At 49.5% G+C, this 20,959-nt stretch overlaps 1 protein-coding gene across 1 annotated transcript in view; it reads left to right on the forward strand.

Annotated features, from left to right (window-relative positions):
- Positions 1 to 20,959, forward strand: part of LOC142774648 (uncharacterized) — a 166,048-nt gene that overhangs the window by 91,659 nt on the left and 53,430 nt on the right. Inside the window, exons 8-9 of the mRNA XM_075875266.1 lie at positions 48 to 196; positions 17,957 to 18,038. Of these exons, the coding sequence (XP_075731381.1) occupies positions 48 to 196; positions 17,957 to 18,038 (231 nt within the window). The remainder of the gene's footprint in view (positions 1 to 47; positions 197 to 17,956; positions 18,039 to 20,959) is intronic.

A 20,959-nucleotide genomic window follows, 5' to 3' on the forward strand; every position in this document is an offset into this window, starting at 1 on the left:
CATGCGACATTGTGCGTGACAGTCTGCGCATGGCATTACCTTCGCAGGCGGGAAGTGGAGACATCGCAGAGCCAGCTGGCCACGGTGAGCTCTCCGAACGTGACGATGCGCATCACCGATCGCCAAGGCGACGATGTGTTCACCGCTCAAGTGGGAGACCCCCTGGCGCTTCGATTCGAGATCATCGACAGCAACAGTAAGTGCTGTTTAACGCAGCTTTTCTCATAATGCTTGCCCCGCCGCGCTGGTCTAGTGGCTAATGCACTCGGCTGCTGACCCGCACGTCGCGGGATCGAATCCCGGCTGCGGCGGCTGCATTGGCGATGGAGGCGGAAATGCTGTAGGCCCGTGTGCTCAGATTTTGGAGCACGTTAAAGAACCCGAGGTGGTCGAAATTTCCGGAGTCCTTCACTACGGCGTCTCTCATAGTCATATGGTGGTTTGGGGACGTTAAACGCCACATAGCAATCAATCAACCAATCAATCAATTACCTTGTTTCAGTACTGAAGATTGTGAACTTATTGGGAAAATACGGAGCTAAAAACTAAAAAAAAAAGAAGGCACTAGTAGATTCGGAGGGCGCCGTTAGGCCGCGTTCACACTGAGCATTCCGGCCGCCGAAAGTGCTCCGAATCCGGTTCGGCGGCGGCGAGATCCGTCGAAAAGGCCCTCTCCGCGCCGATCGCTCTCGGACCGATTTTTGCGGCGTCTGCCGCCGAATCGGTCACCGTGGACCAATAGGAGCGCTAGTCAACGAATTTTGAAAAATGGCGGCCAAGCCCTACTCACATGTTATGCCGCAGTGCACGTAACTGAATGTTGAAACCAATGGTTGTTTAACCTACTCCGTGCCTACTTCGCCTCCGTATTTCGTGAAAGAGGTGACCGAGCTTGCTGTTGGCGCGACCGAGCTTGTTGCGGTCTTGCAGAGCAAAACAAACCCACCAACGCCGCGGGCGTCGGTGGGTTTTTCTGCTCTTCGTGAATTACAAGACAGCCACTTGCCAGCAAAGTAAGCAGTACTGTCTTTTCTTGCTTCTTGCGTACGAGAATCGTCGAAGATACACCACCGGATAGCGTTGTAGCGTTTGCGAGCCGCGACAACAACCGGGTGATAGCGCATCCATCCCGCGTTCACCCCGTAGTAGATGGCATATTCGGCGGTGCGGGGCGCGTCCAGTGCGAACGACGCTGCGTTTCGGCGGCAGAGGAATTTCGGTCGCTGTAGAAAGCGGATGTTTCAGTGTGAACTAGGCATTAGTGGTAAGTGAAATTTGGTTGACTGTCGTATAGTTACGTTGTCCACATGTCGAGAACATCAGCTTCGAAATTGGAATAACTTCCTTTGTGGTGCAGAAATTATGGCACGTTTTTTTTTTCTGGTACCATGGTACATCGCGAATGAGCGACGCCGGAACGAGAATTCAAATGACAGAAATAAATTGATTGATTGATATGGGGGGTTTAACGTCCCAAAACCACTATATGATTATGAGAGACGCCGTAGTGGAGGGCTCCGGAAATTTAGACCACCTGGGGTTCTTTAACGTGCGCACAAATCTGAGTACACGGGCCTAACACATTTCCGCCTCCATCGGAAATGCAGCCGCCGCAGCCGGGATTCGAACCCGCGCCCTGCGGGTCAGCAGCCAAGTACCTTAGCTATAGACCACCGCGGCGGGGCTGACAGAAATAAATTCCGCGGTAGTACTCGAGGTATACGTAACAAGCTTGCGCTCTTGATTACGTCTAACTTCGACGCTGGAGGCATGCTTACCGTTCTGTGATTTGGAGCATTAATTAATCACTCCATTACGGGAAATCAATGAGCGACATTTTTTTATTTTCTTTTGCAGCCTTATCGCGCGAGTGTCCGTAATTCTCCGCTAGCGTTTCATGGGTGCCCTATACGGTAATATATGCGCGCGTAATTCGTGCCACGCCCTGGGAACCTCATCAGAGCCTGGCGCGCAACAAGTCCTGGCCGGGCGTCTTTCAAGTCGCCGCCCAGTCGATCACCGCAGGCCAGACGGACAAGATTGAGGGGCACGATTAATTGCGCGAGAAAACAGAAACAACGCTATATCATGCACTGGAACGACAGGCAGCCCGAACTCCTCAACGTCCCGTCCTTTCGCAGTGCTGTATAAGTGACCGATCCGTCAGCAGCCGCATCTGCGATGCAAGCTTCCAAATTCTGATGGCAGCAGGCTAGAGAAGCTAAGATGCCAGAGAGTATATATATACCTCTACCATTTTTACCCTCTTCTATACCTTTCCTTACACTGCGCAAAGCTACTACCATTACATGGGGAAGAGGGGGCTACGTTTCAGTTACCGTGCCATAGACAGCCAGCATGCGTCATCATTAGGATGGTCGACGACCCTTCCTATATCATTATTAACGGGATCAGTGCGGCGATTGACCTGTCTGTCGATTGTCAAGCCGAATCGTAGTCTATTGCTACTGAAAGAAAACTGCCACTTGTGCTCAGCTAAATGCATTTGCCAAAATGCACCATAGCATAGCCTATCCCTTGTAGTGAGATAAAAGTGTTGGGAGATGTGCTGGCTCGATCTTCAACCCCAAAGCGGATGCTACAGGTTGTGCCTTCGGCATCGGCTAACAAGTTCGAGCCCTTCGGTTTGAAAGTTTTGAACTGAGAAGTTCCGCATCGTTCTTATACTCCACGATGGCTCGTGGAACTTGTTGCGTCATATCGGAAGAGATTACGCATAGAACCGAGAAGACAGTTCTATATTCGCAATCTGTCATCACCGCTGGAGAGATGGATGGAGATAGAGCGTTCGGAAAGATTGATTGTAGATCAGGAAGTTTGCAGGTACGACGCGGATAAGAGAGATATTTGGAGGTCCCTTGGGAAAGTCTTCGTCCGGCAGTGCAGTTGCGTAAGCTGGTAATTACTTGAAGCGTGGCGGTTTCCGTATAGCTTACGTCGGCTGGTTATTCTTCCAGCCTACCTTAATCTAACTCAGGCAAATATCGTAGCAAGTCGGTTACACCGGTAATGGTGGTAACTTTCGTCTAATTAACCGTGTTACTGTTTATCGCGGCCCGATTATTCTCCACAGGGTCATCTATATAGTTCACAAGATCTAGCAAGAAAAAAAAAACTCTACAGGTTAGTTGAAGAGACTATCAACATGTTACCAACACGAAAACACCAACCAAACTTGCGCTGTCCTTACCCGAGGCTTTTTATGACCGGGGACCGTCGTTGATATCGTGTGGGAGATACACACAGAAAGGGGATAAATCCCACTGTGGGTATGCGCCCATCCTCCCACCACTCCCGCAACCTAATACTACGCCCACTACTGCTCCTGCCACTCATCCTGCTTCATTCGCTCAGTTCTTTCATGTCACTTAATTCGCACTTCATTCAATCCACTTCATTCAACCCCACTGCACGCCGCAGGCTTCATTGTTTCGTTAGTGCCCGCCAGGCGGAGCTAGGTTACTTTATTTTTTCAATGTTTTTTTTTCTTTTTTCTCGTGTGAGGCGCCATTTTATCCTGCCAGCTTTTCGCGAATATGTCATCAACAACAGAAAGCGGCGTTCAATTGAAGTATTGCGAAACCACTTCATATTCCTACTGAAATGAAGATGCTTCAAGTGTAATTTAATGTATGTATCATACTATGTTTTAGGAAATAAAAAAAAAGTAGTTTTAGGCAAAAAGAATACAGCAATTAATCAATAATAGAGCAGAAAATGCTGCGTGCGGAAACTACACTGAACGAAGGTCGTCATTCCTGAGCGTAAAAATTAAAAAAAAAACGGAGCCTTAATTACCTCTCTTTGAAAGCCGGCACGTTCCCCTACTCGGTCTCGATCACATTTAACACAAGGCAAATACAGCGCACCCTTCACGAATACTGACACACGGAACGAGAGTTCCGGCTTTGGGGTTGCTCACTTTCCCCGTATACGCTTCTCATCGCTCTTCGTGAAGGTAAGCGCCGTATTTTCCCTGAGAAAATGAAGAACCAACTAATTATAGCTGCGGATTTGTTATCCAGACTTATAATATTGGCACCTTGAATGGAGACATTCCTGTAACTGTTCGCCTAATCGTGTCGGATTTCGAATCCGCGTGGTGGCCAAGCGATGTCGATGTTGGGTCGAACGCACCCTGGCGACTCGCTCTACTCGCCCCGCGCACGAGTGCTTGTGGAATAACGTTTTAGCTCACGACGGAAACTGAAGAATTGAGGCACAAGTATACTCGTGAAATAACTTTTTGGCTCACGACGGAGGCTGAAGATTCGAGGCTCCAGCACCTGAACCACCCGACGGCCCCACTTATCATGCGATACACTTCTAAAACTACGAACAAGCCGACCCCGCCTCCATGCTTCTAAGTGGCAGCTCTTCGATTGGCATAATAAATATATGGGTATATGGGGCTCGACGTTGAGTTCACCGGCCGCCAAGCACACTTCCTCACCACGTTACCGGGCCCATCCACTCTACGCAGGCTCAGATTTGGCGTTTGCCGCAGTGTATTAACTGCAATGGCTTATTTTGTGCTTGGAAGTCTGTAAATCGTTCTTTTTTTTTTTTTTCATTTGGAAGCAACCTCCTTAGCTTCATCGTCGTGTTGCCGCTGCTACTTGACTCAAGTGTACTCCAACCATCGTTATAAGTTATAACGATTCGGGTAATCACGGCCTGTCACGGCCATGAAGCGACTCGGACGGGTAGGGATGATTTATGTCATCGCGAGCCAACTTATAATCCTTGCAATGCATAAAAAAATTCGAATTAATATGAACAGTAGCATAAATCTAATGCCGCCTCGTTAATGTTACCAGTATTTGAACTCCGCACTGTATCGGTGTGAGAGTTTAGCATCCAGTATACGCATACAAAAACGGCAGCAGTGGTGTCACGACAAAACCATTTCGATTCATCCGTATACCCGAGAAATTACTGCGCGCGAAAGAGTCCCTGCAACCAATGAGAGAAGGGATATCATCAGCCATCACGGCAAACGTATAGCAACCGTGCAGGTTTTTTCTCACTTGGCATGAGTGCCCTAATGCCAGGGTAAGCCGCAGCAGCTTTTACGATCGAGCCCGGCCCACCGTATACCTGTGTAGTCTCCCACGTGGGCCGCAGGCCTTGTTACCTGTCTGGGACAATACGCGAATACATTGGGGGATGAAAAATGAGGCTCATTAGTAAACGAGGCTGTGTACTTAAATCGCCCCCTTTTGCGGTCCCCTCTACGCTGTTGAGGTCCGGCAGTGATTGGACCGAGGGGGTGCCTTCGAACCGCATCAAGTTACCACAGGCAGCGTTAACTTGCGTAACACTTACTGCTATTAGATCGGTGCAGCGTTTCGGAAACCACAGAACATATACCCAAGCGGTCGCTATGGCCGCTGTGAAAGCGTTCAAATTAGTAGCGAGGAAATGCTATAGCATGTCGGCTGTTACTGCTCCCAACGCGTATTCCAAGTGATTTCTCAGTGAAATTAACTGCCGTAGTAAAACCAGTGACTGAAGTTAAATTCTTTTAACTAGGGCATAACGTGAAGATACGATGACGCATGCAACAACGGGTTGCTTTAGTTCGAAATATCTACCCACTAGCATAAAAGTTTATCCTGTTCGAAATTAAAGACCTAAAGCAAGCTCACTTGAACCCACTGAAGTTGAAATGAAAGTAGTTAATTCGTTGATGAATAATTTCGTAAGCCATACACACCTAAACTATTGTTCCAACTTTCACCTCATTTTGCCGGCTTTTATTGTAAACTCCCGCTGACTTATAGTTTGTCGCTAACATCTTTATCTCATCAATATGCCTCTCAACCAGTATTTGCACAGAAACGTAGATGTCGTTCGCAGTTCGATGGTACGTTATTTGCGCCAACGTTGAGCAAAATAATCGTAGACGTTTTTTGCTGCTTGGGAACGGGTTGACCAAGAACGTGGATGATGGTTATCTTCCAAATCTTACACAGCATACTATATAGTGATACTTGGCCGCCCGCCATCAAACCAGTTTTAACGTGATAGCGTTAGAGAGCTCGTGTCGCAGAAAACCCACCGCCGGCGTCGGCCCCGTTGGTTGTGAGCGATAAATCGTCTGTTGATTGATATGTGAGGTTTAACGTCCCAAAACCAACATATTATTATGAGAGATGCCGTAGTGGAGGGCTCCGGAAATTTCGACCATTTGGGGTTCTTTAACGTGCACCCAAATCTGAGCGCACGAGCCTACAGCATCTCCGCCTCCATCGGAAACGCAGCCGCCGCAGCCGGGATTCAATCCCATGACCTGCGGGTCAGCAAAAAAAAAAAATCGTCTGTGCGCCTGTGACAGAAAAATCAAGTTACCGAGATAGCCGTGGGAGGCCGCTACTTGTCCACGCGTGCGTGTGCGATCACACTGCAAAAGCCGCGCGTTCGAAGAAAAAAAAGTGCTCAAGGTCACGAGGCGCCGTAGTTTTTTTTCCCTGCCACCCATCCTTGCTTAGCTTCCAGCGCTTCGGGACTAGAGAAGAGATAATGCAATTGCAGCATGTGACACATTTTTGTAACTCCACTCGCACTGGTAGGTTTCTTAAAATTTTTCCCGGCGTTGAATTCGTGGTGCAATAAACTCTTCTAGGGAAATCATTCTATGGTTACTTAAAAAAGTGTTCCAGGGCCCCTTTAACGCATTTTGTTCTACAGCTTTAACGACGAAAACGAGCCCATTCGGCGGTAATAGCGTGCGCTGGTCAAATCTACTGTGTGTGTTTGTGTGCGTGCGTGTGTATGTGACAAAGCATATTAATAAGTATGCACATAGCGGTTGAGGGGTGCACTAGGGGCAGGACGACGCTATCGCGTTCAACTCTTGAAGGTGAAGCTTAAGGGTCCCCCAATTTTGTTTACTAACAGTTCAGTATGTTTATTTGACAAATTGATTTTCATCACGCCCGCTTTGCCGGCAAGCTCATTCTTCGAATTTATCAAACAATATCGGAGGTCTTACGTGCGAAAACGACGATATGATCATGAGAGACGCCGTAGTGCGGGGCTCCGGCAAATTTCGACCGCCTGGGGTTCATTGACACGCAATGGCATCACCTCAGTACACGAACCTCTGGCGTTTCGCCGAAATGGGACCACACCGGCCGAGAGATCAAAGCAACAAAGCCTCGACTTCCCGGTCAGCAGCTGAGCACCGTATAAGTCACCGTAGCATTGCTGCAGACCCTTTGGAAAAATTGTAAAGCTAGATTTCCTGCTATGTAGTTTGAAGAAGAAATGGCGGCTAGCCACTTACTGCAAGTAGCCTGTTCAAGCGTAGTTTGCTTACACAATGACGGGTAAAATCTAGAGTCGTCGCTCTTGATAAAAACACTTATAATAGTCAAGCCCCAGCACGTTCAACAAAGACTGCGTTTCAGCGTGACTCATGGCAGGCACCGCCATTATTTGGGCAAATCTGTAGGGCAGAGAAGCACACTTTCGAATTGTGAAAAGGGTCCATTGGTTGAAACAAACAATAATTTTCGTTACAATACAAACTCGTTTATAATATAATGTCTGTAGAACGACAATGACGACTACCAGTGTAGTCCGTTTCCTGTTTACTGCAAGCAGTGGTGTCACAGCGTATGGATTCCATTCCGCGAAGGAAAAAGTCCGCTAAACGAATCCCGTGGCTTTCTTTTTCGACGGGCAAATGAATATCGCTGTAGCTTACACAGCACTGCACGCTTTTAGTGGGAGAAAAAAAAATGCATGAATCGCGTCTTGATCAGGGGGCCGGAAACTCCCTATACCTTCCATGTATTCACTCTGGGCAGTGGTAGCGCTGCTTTTACCACTGGAGGTTGCCGGACATCCCACTAGAAATAATCCACAAGCATAAAATTTCTTTCATGACGTCACTGGTGAGGTCCCCAAATAGAAGGAAAGGAAGAAAAATTGAGAGGAGGAGGGTTGCCGCAGGCCTCCTTTCCCACTTCGCATGCAAGCGGAATGCGCTTTCAGGTCCGCTGGCCGCTTGGGCAATGCGGACATAAAATTTTTTTAATCTGTTCTCTTCTTAAATGCGGAGCATTTCTTCGTCGCACCATGCCACTCGTTGTCGGCGTCCAAACTCCCACTGCGCATGCTCGTGCCTCGCGTATCGTGCCGCCAACGCAGGAGCCGTAGGTGCCGCACGCTTGCGTCTCGTGGCAACGCCTCCTAAATTTCCCGTGCCTGCCGGATTATCGGCGGTCACTTGCGAAGCGGCGGTCGTCGGAACTACGGTGGTGGCGCCACTCAAGTAGGGGGTGTCTTCAAAAAGTTTTTTTTTTATGTTTTTGGAGCTTGTATGCAACAAAAGTAACGTAAAAATTTTTTTAAAAGGCGTAAACGTATTTATAATTAACCCTACGTAAGTGAAGCCGTCATTCAGCGAGCGACTTTTTTTTTAGTACAAGGCATCCTCTGAAATTAGTAGCAAACACCAAGATTGCTAATCTCAAAGGCCAAGTACAAAGATCCTTACCTCTACGTAGGCAGCGCCGCCATAAATGACTGGTTTGTTGCGCTCATCCGGCAGGCACGGGAAATCTAGGAGGCGTTGCTCGTGGCAACTATACTTGCTCTTCCCTTCGTTCGCCTCGCAAGAGCGACGGAGGCAGCGTCTGCAGGTAAAAACGGACTGCTCGAGCTACACAACCGTATCAGCGTCCCACCACTCGTTGAAGGCAGTGCTTCTCCTTCATTCCGTAAGACTCTGTGACGCATTTACTCGAGTTTTCCCCGTGGGAAGTGGGGGTGGAAATTTTTTTTCTTTAATTTTGTTCGTGTTTTCTGAAGAAGCGAAAGTTAAGCTGACGGATTTCTCAGTAAGACGAAACTCGATCGGCACAAATAAAATTAACTTTTTATTGCACTTTTATATAAAAAACGGACACACGTAGTGTGAAAGTTTCAATTTTTTAAAATCAGCTTTAATTTACAACTGATGTACAGATATGATGAACAAACGTTGAACCCAGAATGTCCGAATCAATGCGAAAATTATCAACAATCGCGAGTAAGACACGTCGTATCTGACTCGATCACGTTTGTTATACGGCGCGCGTAGTTTTCTTACAGAAATTCAGAACTTGATGAAGTTCAGAGGCGCAGAGAGGCTTGAAGTGATCAGAAGTTTTATTCGGCAAGATGACTTGTCCTCGTCAGGGCAACAGCTTGATTGACGAAGAAAAGTTGACCTGGGAAAACGTTGGCTCCATCGACATTCTCTGTAATGATTTTTAGAAGCATTTAGCCCATCGCGTGTATTTGAGTGACACTATTAGAAGTAAAGACTCACAATTTTTGAAACCATGGCTACGAGAATTACATGAGCATGAAGTAGCCTATAATTACTTGACATAATTTGAACTACAAGCCAAAAGTAAAAGAAACTATCAGTTGTAGCCGGGCCAACTAGAATTCAAGTCTATCAATAAACGCATTTTCCCGACAGGGTCTTGGCTGCCGTGTTCACCAATTAGTCAAGCAACAATGCACTTCCGTCAGTCCAGTCAGGCTTGCGGAAAACTGGCTTTACTCATGTACTCAGGCAAAATCAATACCCGCCCAAATAATGGGTCCGAATTCTTGTGCTCACCCGTTGCCTTCAGGAAAGGCTGAAAAGCTTTCGCGGAACTAGAAATCTTCGGGTTAGCACACCGCAGAGCCGCGAAAAACATATGTTGCTCAATTAAGCCACCTTCGACAAATGGATGGTTGACTTGTCCGGTATAGCTCACATCAGCTTCCGTTCTCTACTGCCCTCATCAACTTACTCTCTTTATCTTTCCCGTAGTTTGTCGACGCGCCAACAGGGCGAGATAACTGAGCGCGATCCAACTTCTAATATTGCTGAGCGAGAAGGAGCGGAGGCAAGCGTTCGGCAAAAGACAACCACTTCCCGCGCTTCGCTAGGTTTAAAATTTACGAAATAAGGAATGGGAAAAGCTTCTAAACTAAAGAGAACACTAAAAAAAGAGCGAGTAAAAAGGTTGTCTTTTTGTCACACAACAATAATAGTCAACTATATTGCGTTCCATCCTTGCGCTATCGCCCCGCGCCTGGTACATTGCGGTCACGATCGACATGCCCATTATCAGGCTTACATTGCATTCTCGATAAGAAAGTGGCCAGCACCGAGTTTTCAAGAAAGGAAGCGCACGTAAGCATGATGACGATTATTGTTGTGGGACAAAAGGATACCCTTTTTACTCGATATTTTTTAGAGTGAAGTTATTCGCACGGGTGTCATTTTTTTTATTTGTAAATTTTGTGAAAGTTAATAAATTCGAACATTGACATCAACCTCACTCCGCTCAACAGGATCTTATCATCTTAGGGTGCTCGGCAACCGATACGAGCACGCATGTTCTTTGAAAATAAGCGAAACTAGCACCGAATTTCTGCGGCCTGTCTTGATCGCGGGTTATAGACAGAAACGAATAGTTTAAAGCGAGTAAGATCAGAGAAAGGAAGAATCATCTGCATAGATGCGAGGTGGCGGCGTCTGTGGGATACGGGGCGCCTGCTGAAAAACCGGTCAAGTCAAGATTTATTTTGTGTTATTTCGGTTTTATTGGGTCCCATATTTATATATATATATATATATATATATATATAGCGTAGCATAGTGGGTGGGTTAGTGGAAACGAAACGTACGTTCTCATTTGCCGCGTGTCTATTAAGGAAAAAAAAAAAAAACGGGTGACTGATGCGTCATTTATCCGAAGTGGGCTGGCGCCGTCTCTGCTTGCGCGTGCCTTTTGCAACGGAGGTGGTGGTGGTGGTGGTAAAAAACATTTATTTCAGAAAAAGTTTACTAGAGAGTGCCGACGTGGCCCATCGGCGTGCTAGAGTGGCAAGACCCTATTCCGGGACGCCAGTGGAGCTGGAAGCTGCCCGTACGCGCTCCACCAAGGAGCGTTGTGCAGCCAAGGTAGAGCAGCCGAGCAGGTGCTCCTCCCAAGCCTCTCTAGTTGGGATAGGAAAAGGGGATGAGAAAGGGACGGGATTAACTGGGCACGATGCTACGACGTGATATGTGTCGGCGAGCACATGACAGGTCGAGCAGGTACCATCGATTTCCGGCAAAAAGTGCCTGGCGACCGCCGGACTGATAAAGGTGTTCGTCTGCAGGCGGCGTAGCAGTCGTTCGTCCGCTTTCTCCAAACCGCGTGCGGGGTCCGGGTAGAGGTGGCGCGAAGCCCGGTAATAAGCCAAAATTTCGCGAAAGCGCGTCAGGTTGGTATTGCCAGATTCCGCCTCGGGAAATGGAGGGGCAACGGCCTGGACAGGAGAAGCGCGGGCAGCGGCATTTGCCGCCTCGTTGCCGGGCAGGCCCGAGTGGCCTGAGGTCCACACTATACGAATGGGCTGAGGGTTAAAGCGCCAAGAGGCTGCCTGTAGTAGGCTAGCCGCCAGCGGAGCAATGGAACCCTGAAGGTACTGAGTACAGGCCGAGCGCGAGTCCGTCAGGATGGTGCGTGAGGCAGGGTGAGAGGCGGCCAAAGCTACGGCAACCTCTTCAGCGTGCGTTACTGTGTCTGCTCGAAAGGAGAGGCCATCTACGTGTTTGCCCTCTGCAATCACGGCAGCCGTGAAGTGACCCGAGGGGGAGGGACCCGAGACGTCCACGTAGAAAACACCAGGACGATCGGAGTGTCGCGTATGAAGGGCCGCGGCGCGTGCTAGTCTACGGCCAGGATGGAGGTCGGGGTTCATATTACGGGGTAGAGGTTCCACCCATAGCTTTTGACGCCATAGCTCTGGTACCGGCTGCAGAGGGTCTTGGTCAGATATCGGGTTAAGGCCAAGTCTGTGTAGAAGACGGCGCCCTGAAGCCGTCTGCGACAGTCGATTGATTTGGTTAACGCAATGAGCTTCGCGCATCTCTGCAAAGGTGTTGTGTACCCCCAGAGCCGTGAATCGGCTGTTGGAAGTTGCAATAGGTAGGTCCAGAGCGCGTTTGTATACTGAACGAAGAAGGACGTCCAGCTGGTGCTCGTGTCGACGACGCAGGCGAAGGTAAGGCAAGGCGTAGAGGACGCGACTGGTCACAAACGCGTGGGCCAATCGGAGGGACTGAGACCCGCGGAGGCCGCCGCGCTTGGTAGAAACTCGCCGTATCATGCGGCTCACCTGTTCGCTGGTGCGTCTGCGGCCTGCTATTGTGCCCTTTGGATCCAAGGACGATGTGAGGTGAAGGCCAAGAACCCGAATATTTTGCACTGACGGGACGGGCCCGGACGGAAGAAAAATTTGAGGCGGCGGTAGCGGAGAGACTGAAAGAAGAGCCGATTTAGCTGGAGAGCACTCCAGGCCGCATGAACCTGCGTAGGTGTCCACCAGAAGGGCAGCCTTTTGCAGGCGTTCTTCGATTTGCGCTAAGGAGCCGGTGTTGGTCCAGATTGTGATATCGTCCGCATATAGTGCGTGTTGTATTCCCTCGACCTCGCTTAGAAGAGAGGGGAGGTTCATCATCGCCAGGTTAAAAAGCAGAGGAGACAGGACTGCCCCTTGAAATGTACCCCGCGTTCCTAATAAGTACGGGCCGTGTTCGGTAGAATTAAGGCGAATGAAGGCGGTGCGATGTGATAGAAAGGCGCGAATGTAGTTGAAAGTCTTCTGCCCGCAGTTTGTGGTAGACAGGTTAGTGAGTATAGTGCTGTGTTTGACGTTGTCGAGCGCCCCGCGGAGATCGAGAGCGAGCACGGCTTTATCGTTATGGCGCATAGTAGTCGGCTCTATGATATCGTGTTGAAGCTGGAGCAGGACGTCCTGCGCCGACAGATGCGGGCGAAAGCCAGACATCGTGTCGGCAAAGGTGCTCCTGGCCTCCAAGTAGGCGGAAAGGCGTTCGCGAACCATGGTTTCCATGAGTTTGCCTGCGCAAGACGTAAGTGAGATGGGTCTCAGTGCCTCAATACTAACGGACTTTGCCGATTTGGGAATGAATGTCACGACCGATGTGGTTCATTCCGTTGGAAGCGGAGAACCGTCCCATATTGAATTTATAAGCTGGAGTAGCGAGAGGTGTGCTTGGTCGGCAAGATTTGCCAGGAGCGATACTGTGATTCCGTCGCGTCCAGGGGCCGTGCCCCGTCGCATTTTCGTGAGTGCAAATCGTAAATCAGAAAGCGTGTATGGGGCGTCGAGGTCGGTGTTAGGGGCGCCGGAATACGTATATGCTGGGCCTGCGGGATCAATTGTGCGGCACATGTAGCGGTCACAAAGTTCTCGCGCGAGTTCATCCGTAGTGCCCTGAAATGCATGCAGAACACGGTGGAGCTGGCGTTGCGTTTCTCCCCTGGTGGTGGAGGGATCGAGAAGGCTTCTAAAGAGTCGCCACGCACTCTTAGAGCTCATCTGGTTTGCAGCCTTCGAACAGGCGTCTGCCCAGTTAGCATCGGAAAGTTGTGCGGAGTATGCGGCCGCCTCTGCAGTGAGCGCCTCAATGCGAGCGCGAAGTTTCCGATTAAGTTTGTTGCGTTCCCAGCGCCTTATGAGCCCGCGGCAAGCGTGCCAAAGATGTAGGAGGTGTGGATCGATTGCAGGAGTCAAACTAGAGGTTGCAAGGGTGCGAGTGTTCGCTTGTTTCATATGAAGGGCGTATGATGCCCACGCTGCATATTCGGTCGAGGAGAGGCCGGCGGGGAATGGTTGCATTCTGAACTGAGTCCAATCGGTGAGACGGGCTTGACCCCAGTGTTGGCGCATTTTCTGCCGCGGTGTGAACGAAATGCGGAGTAAAAAGTGATCGCTGCCTAGGTTTTCGCCTAAATTTTCCCATGTAGCATCGCGGATGTGACGGGTGAGGGAGAGGTCGGGGCATGTGTCTCGCGTGACCGAGTTGCCGGAACGTGTGGGTTGTGCCGGATCGGTAAGAAGCGTCAGGCTCAGCGAGGAAATGAGCTCCTTGAGCTCTCTGCCCCGGGCCTTCTCGTAGTGGTAACCCCAGTGAGGGCTGGGGGCATTAAAGTCCCCGACAATCACCAGTGGTTGTCGGGCCGCTATACGCAGTGCCCGATGGAAGAGATGCGCAAACGAAGCCCTCGAAAGGCGAGGGGGGCAGTACACGTTTAAGATATGTATTGATGGTTGGCCCCTACGCTGAGACAGCACTGATATCATGCAGTAGTCGTAAGGAAGATTCAGATCGAGGTCGATCTGTATCGCCATGTAAGCTTTATGCACGAGGAGGCATGTGGTGGTGCCACCTACATAGGAGCAGTATCCAGAAAGGGATGGAGCAGGGCCAGATTCTTGGAGCGCAAGACGGCCGGCTGAGAGCCAAGTGAGCTGAGGAAAAGGGAAAGATGTGAACGCTTTCGCCTGTTCCCGAAGCCTCCAGGGTTCCACTGTATGATCTCGAATTTAGACGCAATGTTTGAACGGGACGTACGATTGGTAGCCATCGTGACTGTCCTAGGTGTTATATTTGGTCCTCCATGTCCCGCTCGGAATCCTCAGAGGCAGGGAGGGGCACGGAGGCCGGATTGTCCGACGGCGGGGTGGTGGTAGCCACCTTACGACGACGCCGTGGAGCTGTACCCTCACTGCTCACCGAGCAGGAGCGGGAACGCGATGCCTTGGGTTGAAACTGGGTGATTGCCCAGGCTTGAATAGCCTGGGTAACCTCTACTGCTCCCGTTTACTCAGATTTGGGTGCACGTTAAAGAACCCCAGGTGGTCAAAATTTCCGGAGCACTCCACTACGGCGTCTCTCATAATCATATGGTGGTTTTGGGATGTTAAACCCCACAAATCAACCTCTACTACTATGCGTTGGACCGAGAAGCTGGTGAGGAGGTGATTAATCGAAGCTTCGACGCGCGTGAGGCGTTCCTCTACGCGCGGGGTGCGCTCCTCGCTAGGGAGAGTTTGGTTAGCGGGCAAGAGAACCTGAGGTGCCCCAGGAGCTTCAAGAGCTTCTGGAGTAGATGTGGCACCGGTTCCGAGTGCTGGAGTACACATGGCTGCTTGAACTGGCGGTTTAATGGGAGTGGACTTAGCGCGAGGACTAAGCTTGGACGTAGCTGGCGTAGCCGCCTGGACAGAGGAGGCAATACCGGATGGCCTTGCAGTACACTGTTGTTGGGGTTGAAGTCGCTTATTTAAGAGTTCGAGTTGTTTAGTTAAAAGAGAATTTTGCTTTTGAAGTGCCGCAACTTGCTGGCGAAGGGCCGCAAGTTCTGGAGAAGGAGGATCGACAGAAGGGGGTGAGAGAGGCTTAGAAGCAGCTTTCCCTGCCCAACTGCTCACCTGAGGTACCGCCGCTGGTGCTTCGAGCGGTGGGAATGCTTGAGAGTCGGCGTGGAGTGGTGGAGCCGAATGATGCAGGTTTGTGCTGCTGTCTGGCTGTGACGAACATGAGGTGGTCCCTCGAGGAGATGTTGAGGGCTGCTTGCGTTTCCGATATTTTCTGTATTTTGCCGTGCAGCCACTGGTTCCAGTCTCATGGGCGCCGTGGCAGAGGAGGCACTTGGGGTGGCAGTCGTGGGCATTGAGACCTGCAGGTGCGGGGGTTCCACATTTGGCACACTGGGTTGGAGCGGCGTGAGGGCACTGAGGTGGTCGATGGCCGATGGTACCGCACTTGGTGCATACAGGGACCGTTTTCTTGTAGGCGCGGATATACGTCGCCACGCAGTGGTAGAAGAGGAAGCGGGGTAACTTCGTGCCCTCGAAAGTCACCACCGCCGCCGCGGAATCTCCGAGTTTGCGGACCGCAAGGATAGTACCTTGAGGCCAATACAGTTCAGACTTTATCTTCTCCGGGCTTTCAGCAGGGTTTACATTGATGACGCCCTTGCATGTATCCCCTGGTGCCTTGGCGTGGCCTCGAACGGGCAGCTGCTGGTCCCCCACTTGCAGCTAGAAGTCCCCGAGGAGTCGCTGTGCCATAGGCAAAATGGTGGTGCTACAGACCAAGATGTTCTGTTCCCAGATTGGCCACACTTGAATTTGCGTGGTAGTCAGGTCGCCGAGGTAGCTGCGGATGGCGTCGCCCGCGCGATCGGCCGGGACAAATGTGCGTAGCTCGCAGGGAACGCGAGGTTTCACTACTACGATGTAGTCGTCGCGAGAGAGGCGAGGAGTTTGACGCGGACGCCACTTGCGTTGCTTCGCTGGCTGCGAGGACGGAGCAGAGGTAGGCACACCACCGGAGGGATGGCGCGCCGGCGTTCCTTGCAAGGCTGGGGAATGGTGGCCCGCCGTGGCGTCTCGTTGTTGTTGAGACGCAGACTTCGATTTCGCTTGCTTGCGTTGCCACAGTCTCACCATGTCGTCGAGGTATTCATCTTCTGATGGCATAGGGTTTTCGGAGGATGAAATCTCCATGGACAGCATTTTGGCTTGAGGTAGGATCATAGCCCGTAACCACATTAGCGGCCGCCATCGCCGGGCTGAGAGCCCTTAGCGAGGCGGCGTTGTAGCCGGGAGTGAAGGACGTCCCTCAAGTTGTCAAAACTGGACCCACCTGGACGAAGGTGTTGTCTAGGCGAAGCGGAGAACTTGGCGGTGACGATAAATCCAAGTTTCAGGGGTACCAAGGTGGATGTCCGCAGAAATAGCAGAAAATCTACGGAGGCGATGTGGAGTGCGTCCGTCACCATCGAGCGCTCGCAGCGCCCCCCTTGCAACGGAGTGGTCCCCCAATAAACATTTGAGCTTATGCCAACCACAGCTCCTTTGGCGATAGATGCCTGTTTTTTATATAATATTTATTCGCTAGTTTGTTTGGTGTCTTCAGGATCATCTAAATATTTGCTTGTTTCTGTGTGGCCGTTGCAATAAAGCGATGTAGCTGTACGGCGAAGCCGTTTCCGAGTTGCACCATATCTGTCCAATACCTCGGAAGTGTTTCGTTTTAGGGGCGAAGCTCCCGAAGTCGTGCGTCCTCGATGTATGTAGTAGTAGGTAGCCACCTGCGCCGGAGAAGGAGTCGAGTCCGGCCGTGCCATCTCTTGTCTAGTTCTTGAAATGTCTGCTAGATGGCGGTACTTGTATATGATGACAATATGCGAGATGGCGGCACTTGAAGTGTTCACTAGATGGACGGGCGGATGGATGGATGGATGGACGTGGCCAGCGGATGAACGGACGATTCACGGTTTACCAATGAAACCTTCCGAAGCTTCGCCTCATTCACTTCGTGGATATGCTATGATGTTTTGTTTATTTTGTATGCAGCGCTCAGGAATGCTGTCGCGTCGAACTTGTATGACCCGTCTCTTCCGCGCTCGTCCAAGTGCTCCGCGCTTTGGTTACCAACCCTAACGCATGGTGCTCACTAGCAGAACGCAATACTAAACTAATTGCTGTAGTAATTGCGTAATGAAAGAGGCGGTGGAAACTTCATATTCATATTGCTAAATAATTAAAAGCAGAAATTGAGTGAACCGAATAGCCGTCTGCTAGCAAAAGTTACTTCGAAGTATGGTAAACAAACTTACTGTTTCGATGGAATGTTTAGAACACTCACAACCCTGATTTTATTATGTTACTGTTAAATTATTTGAATAAAATTTAGAGCCATATATGCTTTCGTCGGATTATTTAGCATATTATTCAGTTCTTGCTCTGTTTTTTTATTTATATGTTTCAATGTAGTTGTACTCATTTGCTACATGAGTACACGTAAATCGATACCGATATAGGCAAACTATTATTGTGCTTATCAAACTTATTTTGCCTAATTTTGATGCAATTCTTATTTCTTTGCTTTCTCTCGGAAACGTTTCTCCTTCACAATGCATCGAAATCGCGCAATTCCGTGAATAAACTTGACGCTTGAAATTTTAAGTTCTGTTACGAGCCAGTTTTGGCAGTGAAACAGATTCATATTAATAGCCTTCTTGTCGGCAGGCAGTTTTGAATGATGTGTTTTTTTTTTCTTTGCTTGAAGGTCCATACGAGATCTTTGTGCGGGAGTTGGTCGCCATGGACGGCGTGGACAGCAGCGAGATATTGTTGGTCGATAGCCACGGGTAAGTCGTGACCACCGTGTCTTTGTTGATTTTGTATATAGAGCGCTATTACACGCGTGCCGTGTATGCCATTGTTCTCGACGACCCTCGTTTTAAAGGTTCGCGTCAGTACGAGCGCCTAACTTAAGCAGGGACTTGAAAAGGACAAAGTCCGCCACGGCTGGGTAGTGGTTACAGTGCTCGGCTGCTAACCTTAAGGTCGCCGGTTCGATCCCCGCCACGTTGGTCGCATTTTAATGGCGGTGAAACGCTAGAGGTCAGTTTAATGCGCGATGTCCATTCAGGTCAAAGACCACCAGGTGGTCGAAATTGCCTGCTTATGTTATGGTTTCGGAGCGTAAAACCCCGCTGATATCAGTCACTATCTGTACAGTGAGAAAAGCCGTTGCTACAAAAAAACACACATTATATGAGTTATGTGTTCTGCCCACCAACTAGGCACGCAAAGAAACATGTGACAGTAGATTGTGCCGGTCTTATGCGCACGTTTAATTACTGAATTTCTCACGTTAAGTTGTAGTTATCGTTAATCTTTATGAAGGACCAGCAAACAACAAATGGGTTGATTTCGGCCCCGCCGCGGTGGTCTAGTGGCTAAGGTACTCGGCTGCTGACCCGCAGGTCGCGGGTTCGATTCCCGGCTGTGGCGGCTGCATTTTCGATGGAGGCGGAAATGTTGTAGGCCCGTGTACTCAGATTTGGGTGTACGTTAAAGAACTTCAGGTGGTCGAAATTTCCGGAACCCTCCACTACGGCGTCTCTCATAATCAAATGGTGGTTTTGGGACGTTAAACCCCACAAATCAATCAATCAATCAATCAAATGGGTTGATTTCACTCCTTCAACACGATTGCGTTAGGCATGAAACATCCGAATGCCATGTGTACACCCATAAAGGTATATTAAAGACGCTTGGTTCACAGTAACTTAAAAACATTAAAGGTACCGAAGGCTTTATCGTGTATACCAGGCCAAGTATACTTTTGTAGCCATATTACGCCACCACAACCGCCAACATCATCATCAACAACGCTTGCGCAGCTTTGTGAATCGGAAGGCCGACACTGATACTGAGCGTGTGGTGACCTCGGAAACAGGCGGTACAGGGCAGCTTGCTGGGCATTGGGTCTCGAGGACAGGCGCGTGACGCATCTGGTCGCGAGATGACGTAGGCACGGACACGACGACAGAGCGCGATGATGCGCCGACACTGTCGAGGCCTGAAAAGCTTGGCGACGTTGACATACTATAGTGACAGCGAAAAAACTCGAGCAGGACGTGACAGCACGTGGCGAGGGAACAAGGGTTGTTACCGGTCGTGTACACGGCAGGACGCGGCTAGACGACAGGACGTGTCGTGCGGGCTGGGTATATGGTATATATCTTCATGCGCGTGACGACGTTCTTTCTTTCTTTCTTTCTTTCTTTCTTTCTTTCTTTCTTTCTTTCTTTCTTTCTTTCTTTCTTTCTTTCTTTCTTTCTTTCTTTTGCTTGCTTGCTTGCTTGCTTGCTTGTTTGCTTGCTTGCTTGCTTGCTTTGTCTCACATCGCTAACGACCATGCGGTGAGCGTCATGCTCGTACTTTGGTCGTTGGGCCGTGGTAATTGCATGTGCATCACAAAGGGGGAAACCTATAGGCGCCGAACTCTCAACAATTCCACCAAGTAATGTCAGCGAAATTAACAGCTTACGCAAAAAAAAAAAAAGAACTTCCCTGAACTTATAAAGAAACAAACCTTCTTTCTTATACGTGCGAGAACTATTTATTTACGAAAAATTTGGACCAGGATGTAATGATTTGTCAATTACTGATGTTGTCTTTCAGAAAAGTCGCTATGAATTTTCTTTGTAGCTGTGCCGCGAGGTATTCGATGAGAATATTTATTAGCGCATTTATTTTGATGCTGCTATAGGATAAAAATCGCGTAGGGTGTCCATATCTCAAAATCGGCTTTGTAGCACGACGTGAGCTGACGCACATCGCGTGGAGTTGCGGCAGCGGCACAGTTCATGTGCGGGACTCTTAAAAACTAAGCCGGCTATTACGTAAAATAACACCATACAGACGAACGCAATCGTATCAGCTGATGTCTGTGTTGGAATCAGCGGCTGATAACCTACCACATTGCGGTGTGATGGCTGAATTGACAAGACACGCGCTTCACCGTACTGTGTTGTATCATACCGATGCGTGTATATATAGGATACAGTTGTCGCTAAAACTAAAATTCTCGCATTTGTAAACAAGATTTGCTTGTTTTTCTTTGTATCGCCATTTTTTTTGTTCCTCATCTTTCCCCTTTCTTCTTTCTGGTATTTGTTTCTTCTGTTTTTTCTGTTTCTTCTCTCCTCCTGAAAGAGTGAGCAGGTGTTGCGCCCCTCCAGTTGGCAGTTGCCAGCTTGCTCTCTCCCTCTTTCCGCTGTGTCCTTGTGTATCTCTGTATGCAAATCAAATAATAATAATCTCCACGAGTGATGCGTATTAAAATTTGAGAGGTACATCAAGTGACGAAGCAGTTGACAAGAGATTGATCACCCTATGGGACACGACCTGTCCACACAGACTGCTTCAGTTCGTCAACCGCCGGTACTAGCGCCGTGTGCGTTTCACGAAAGACAACAGCTCAGCCTGGGACGACGGGCCAGTCGAGACGTGTAGGATGACCAAAAATTAAGAAACGCGCGCACTCATTCCGCAATACTGCCGCTTCCTTCTTAAAGCTTCGGTCTTTGGCCGATTACCCAGAAGAGCTTATACGCGTCCCTTTGTGTGTCTTCTTCTTTATTCTACAGCCTTCTTCTTGCCCCCTCCGTCTTCTTTCTTTCAAAAACTCACTCCTCCGCATTCCGGAATGGCTTAATCGGTGGCTGCCGGTCTCTGTCTTTGCGCAAACCCCGACATTATGTCGGGACGAAGCTGC

The sequence above is a fragment of the Rhipicephalus microplus genome, chromosome 10, assembly GCF_043290135.1.
Source record: "Rhipicephalus microplus isolate Deutch F79 chromosome 10, USDA_Rmic, whole genome shotgun sequence".
NCBI lineage: Eukaryota > Metazoa > Arthropoda > Arachnida > Ixodida > Ixodidae > Rhipicephalus > Rhipicephalus microplus.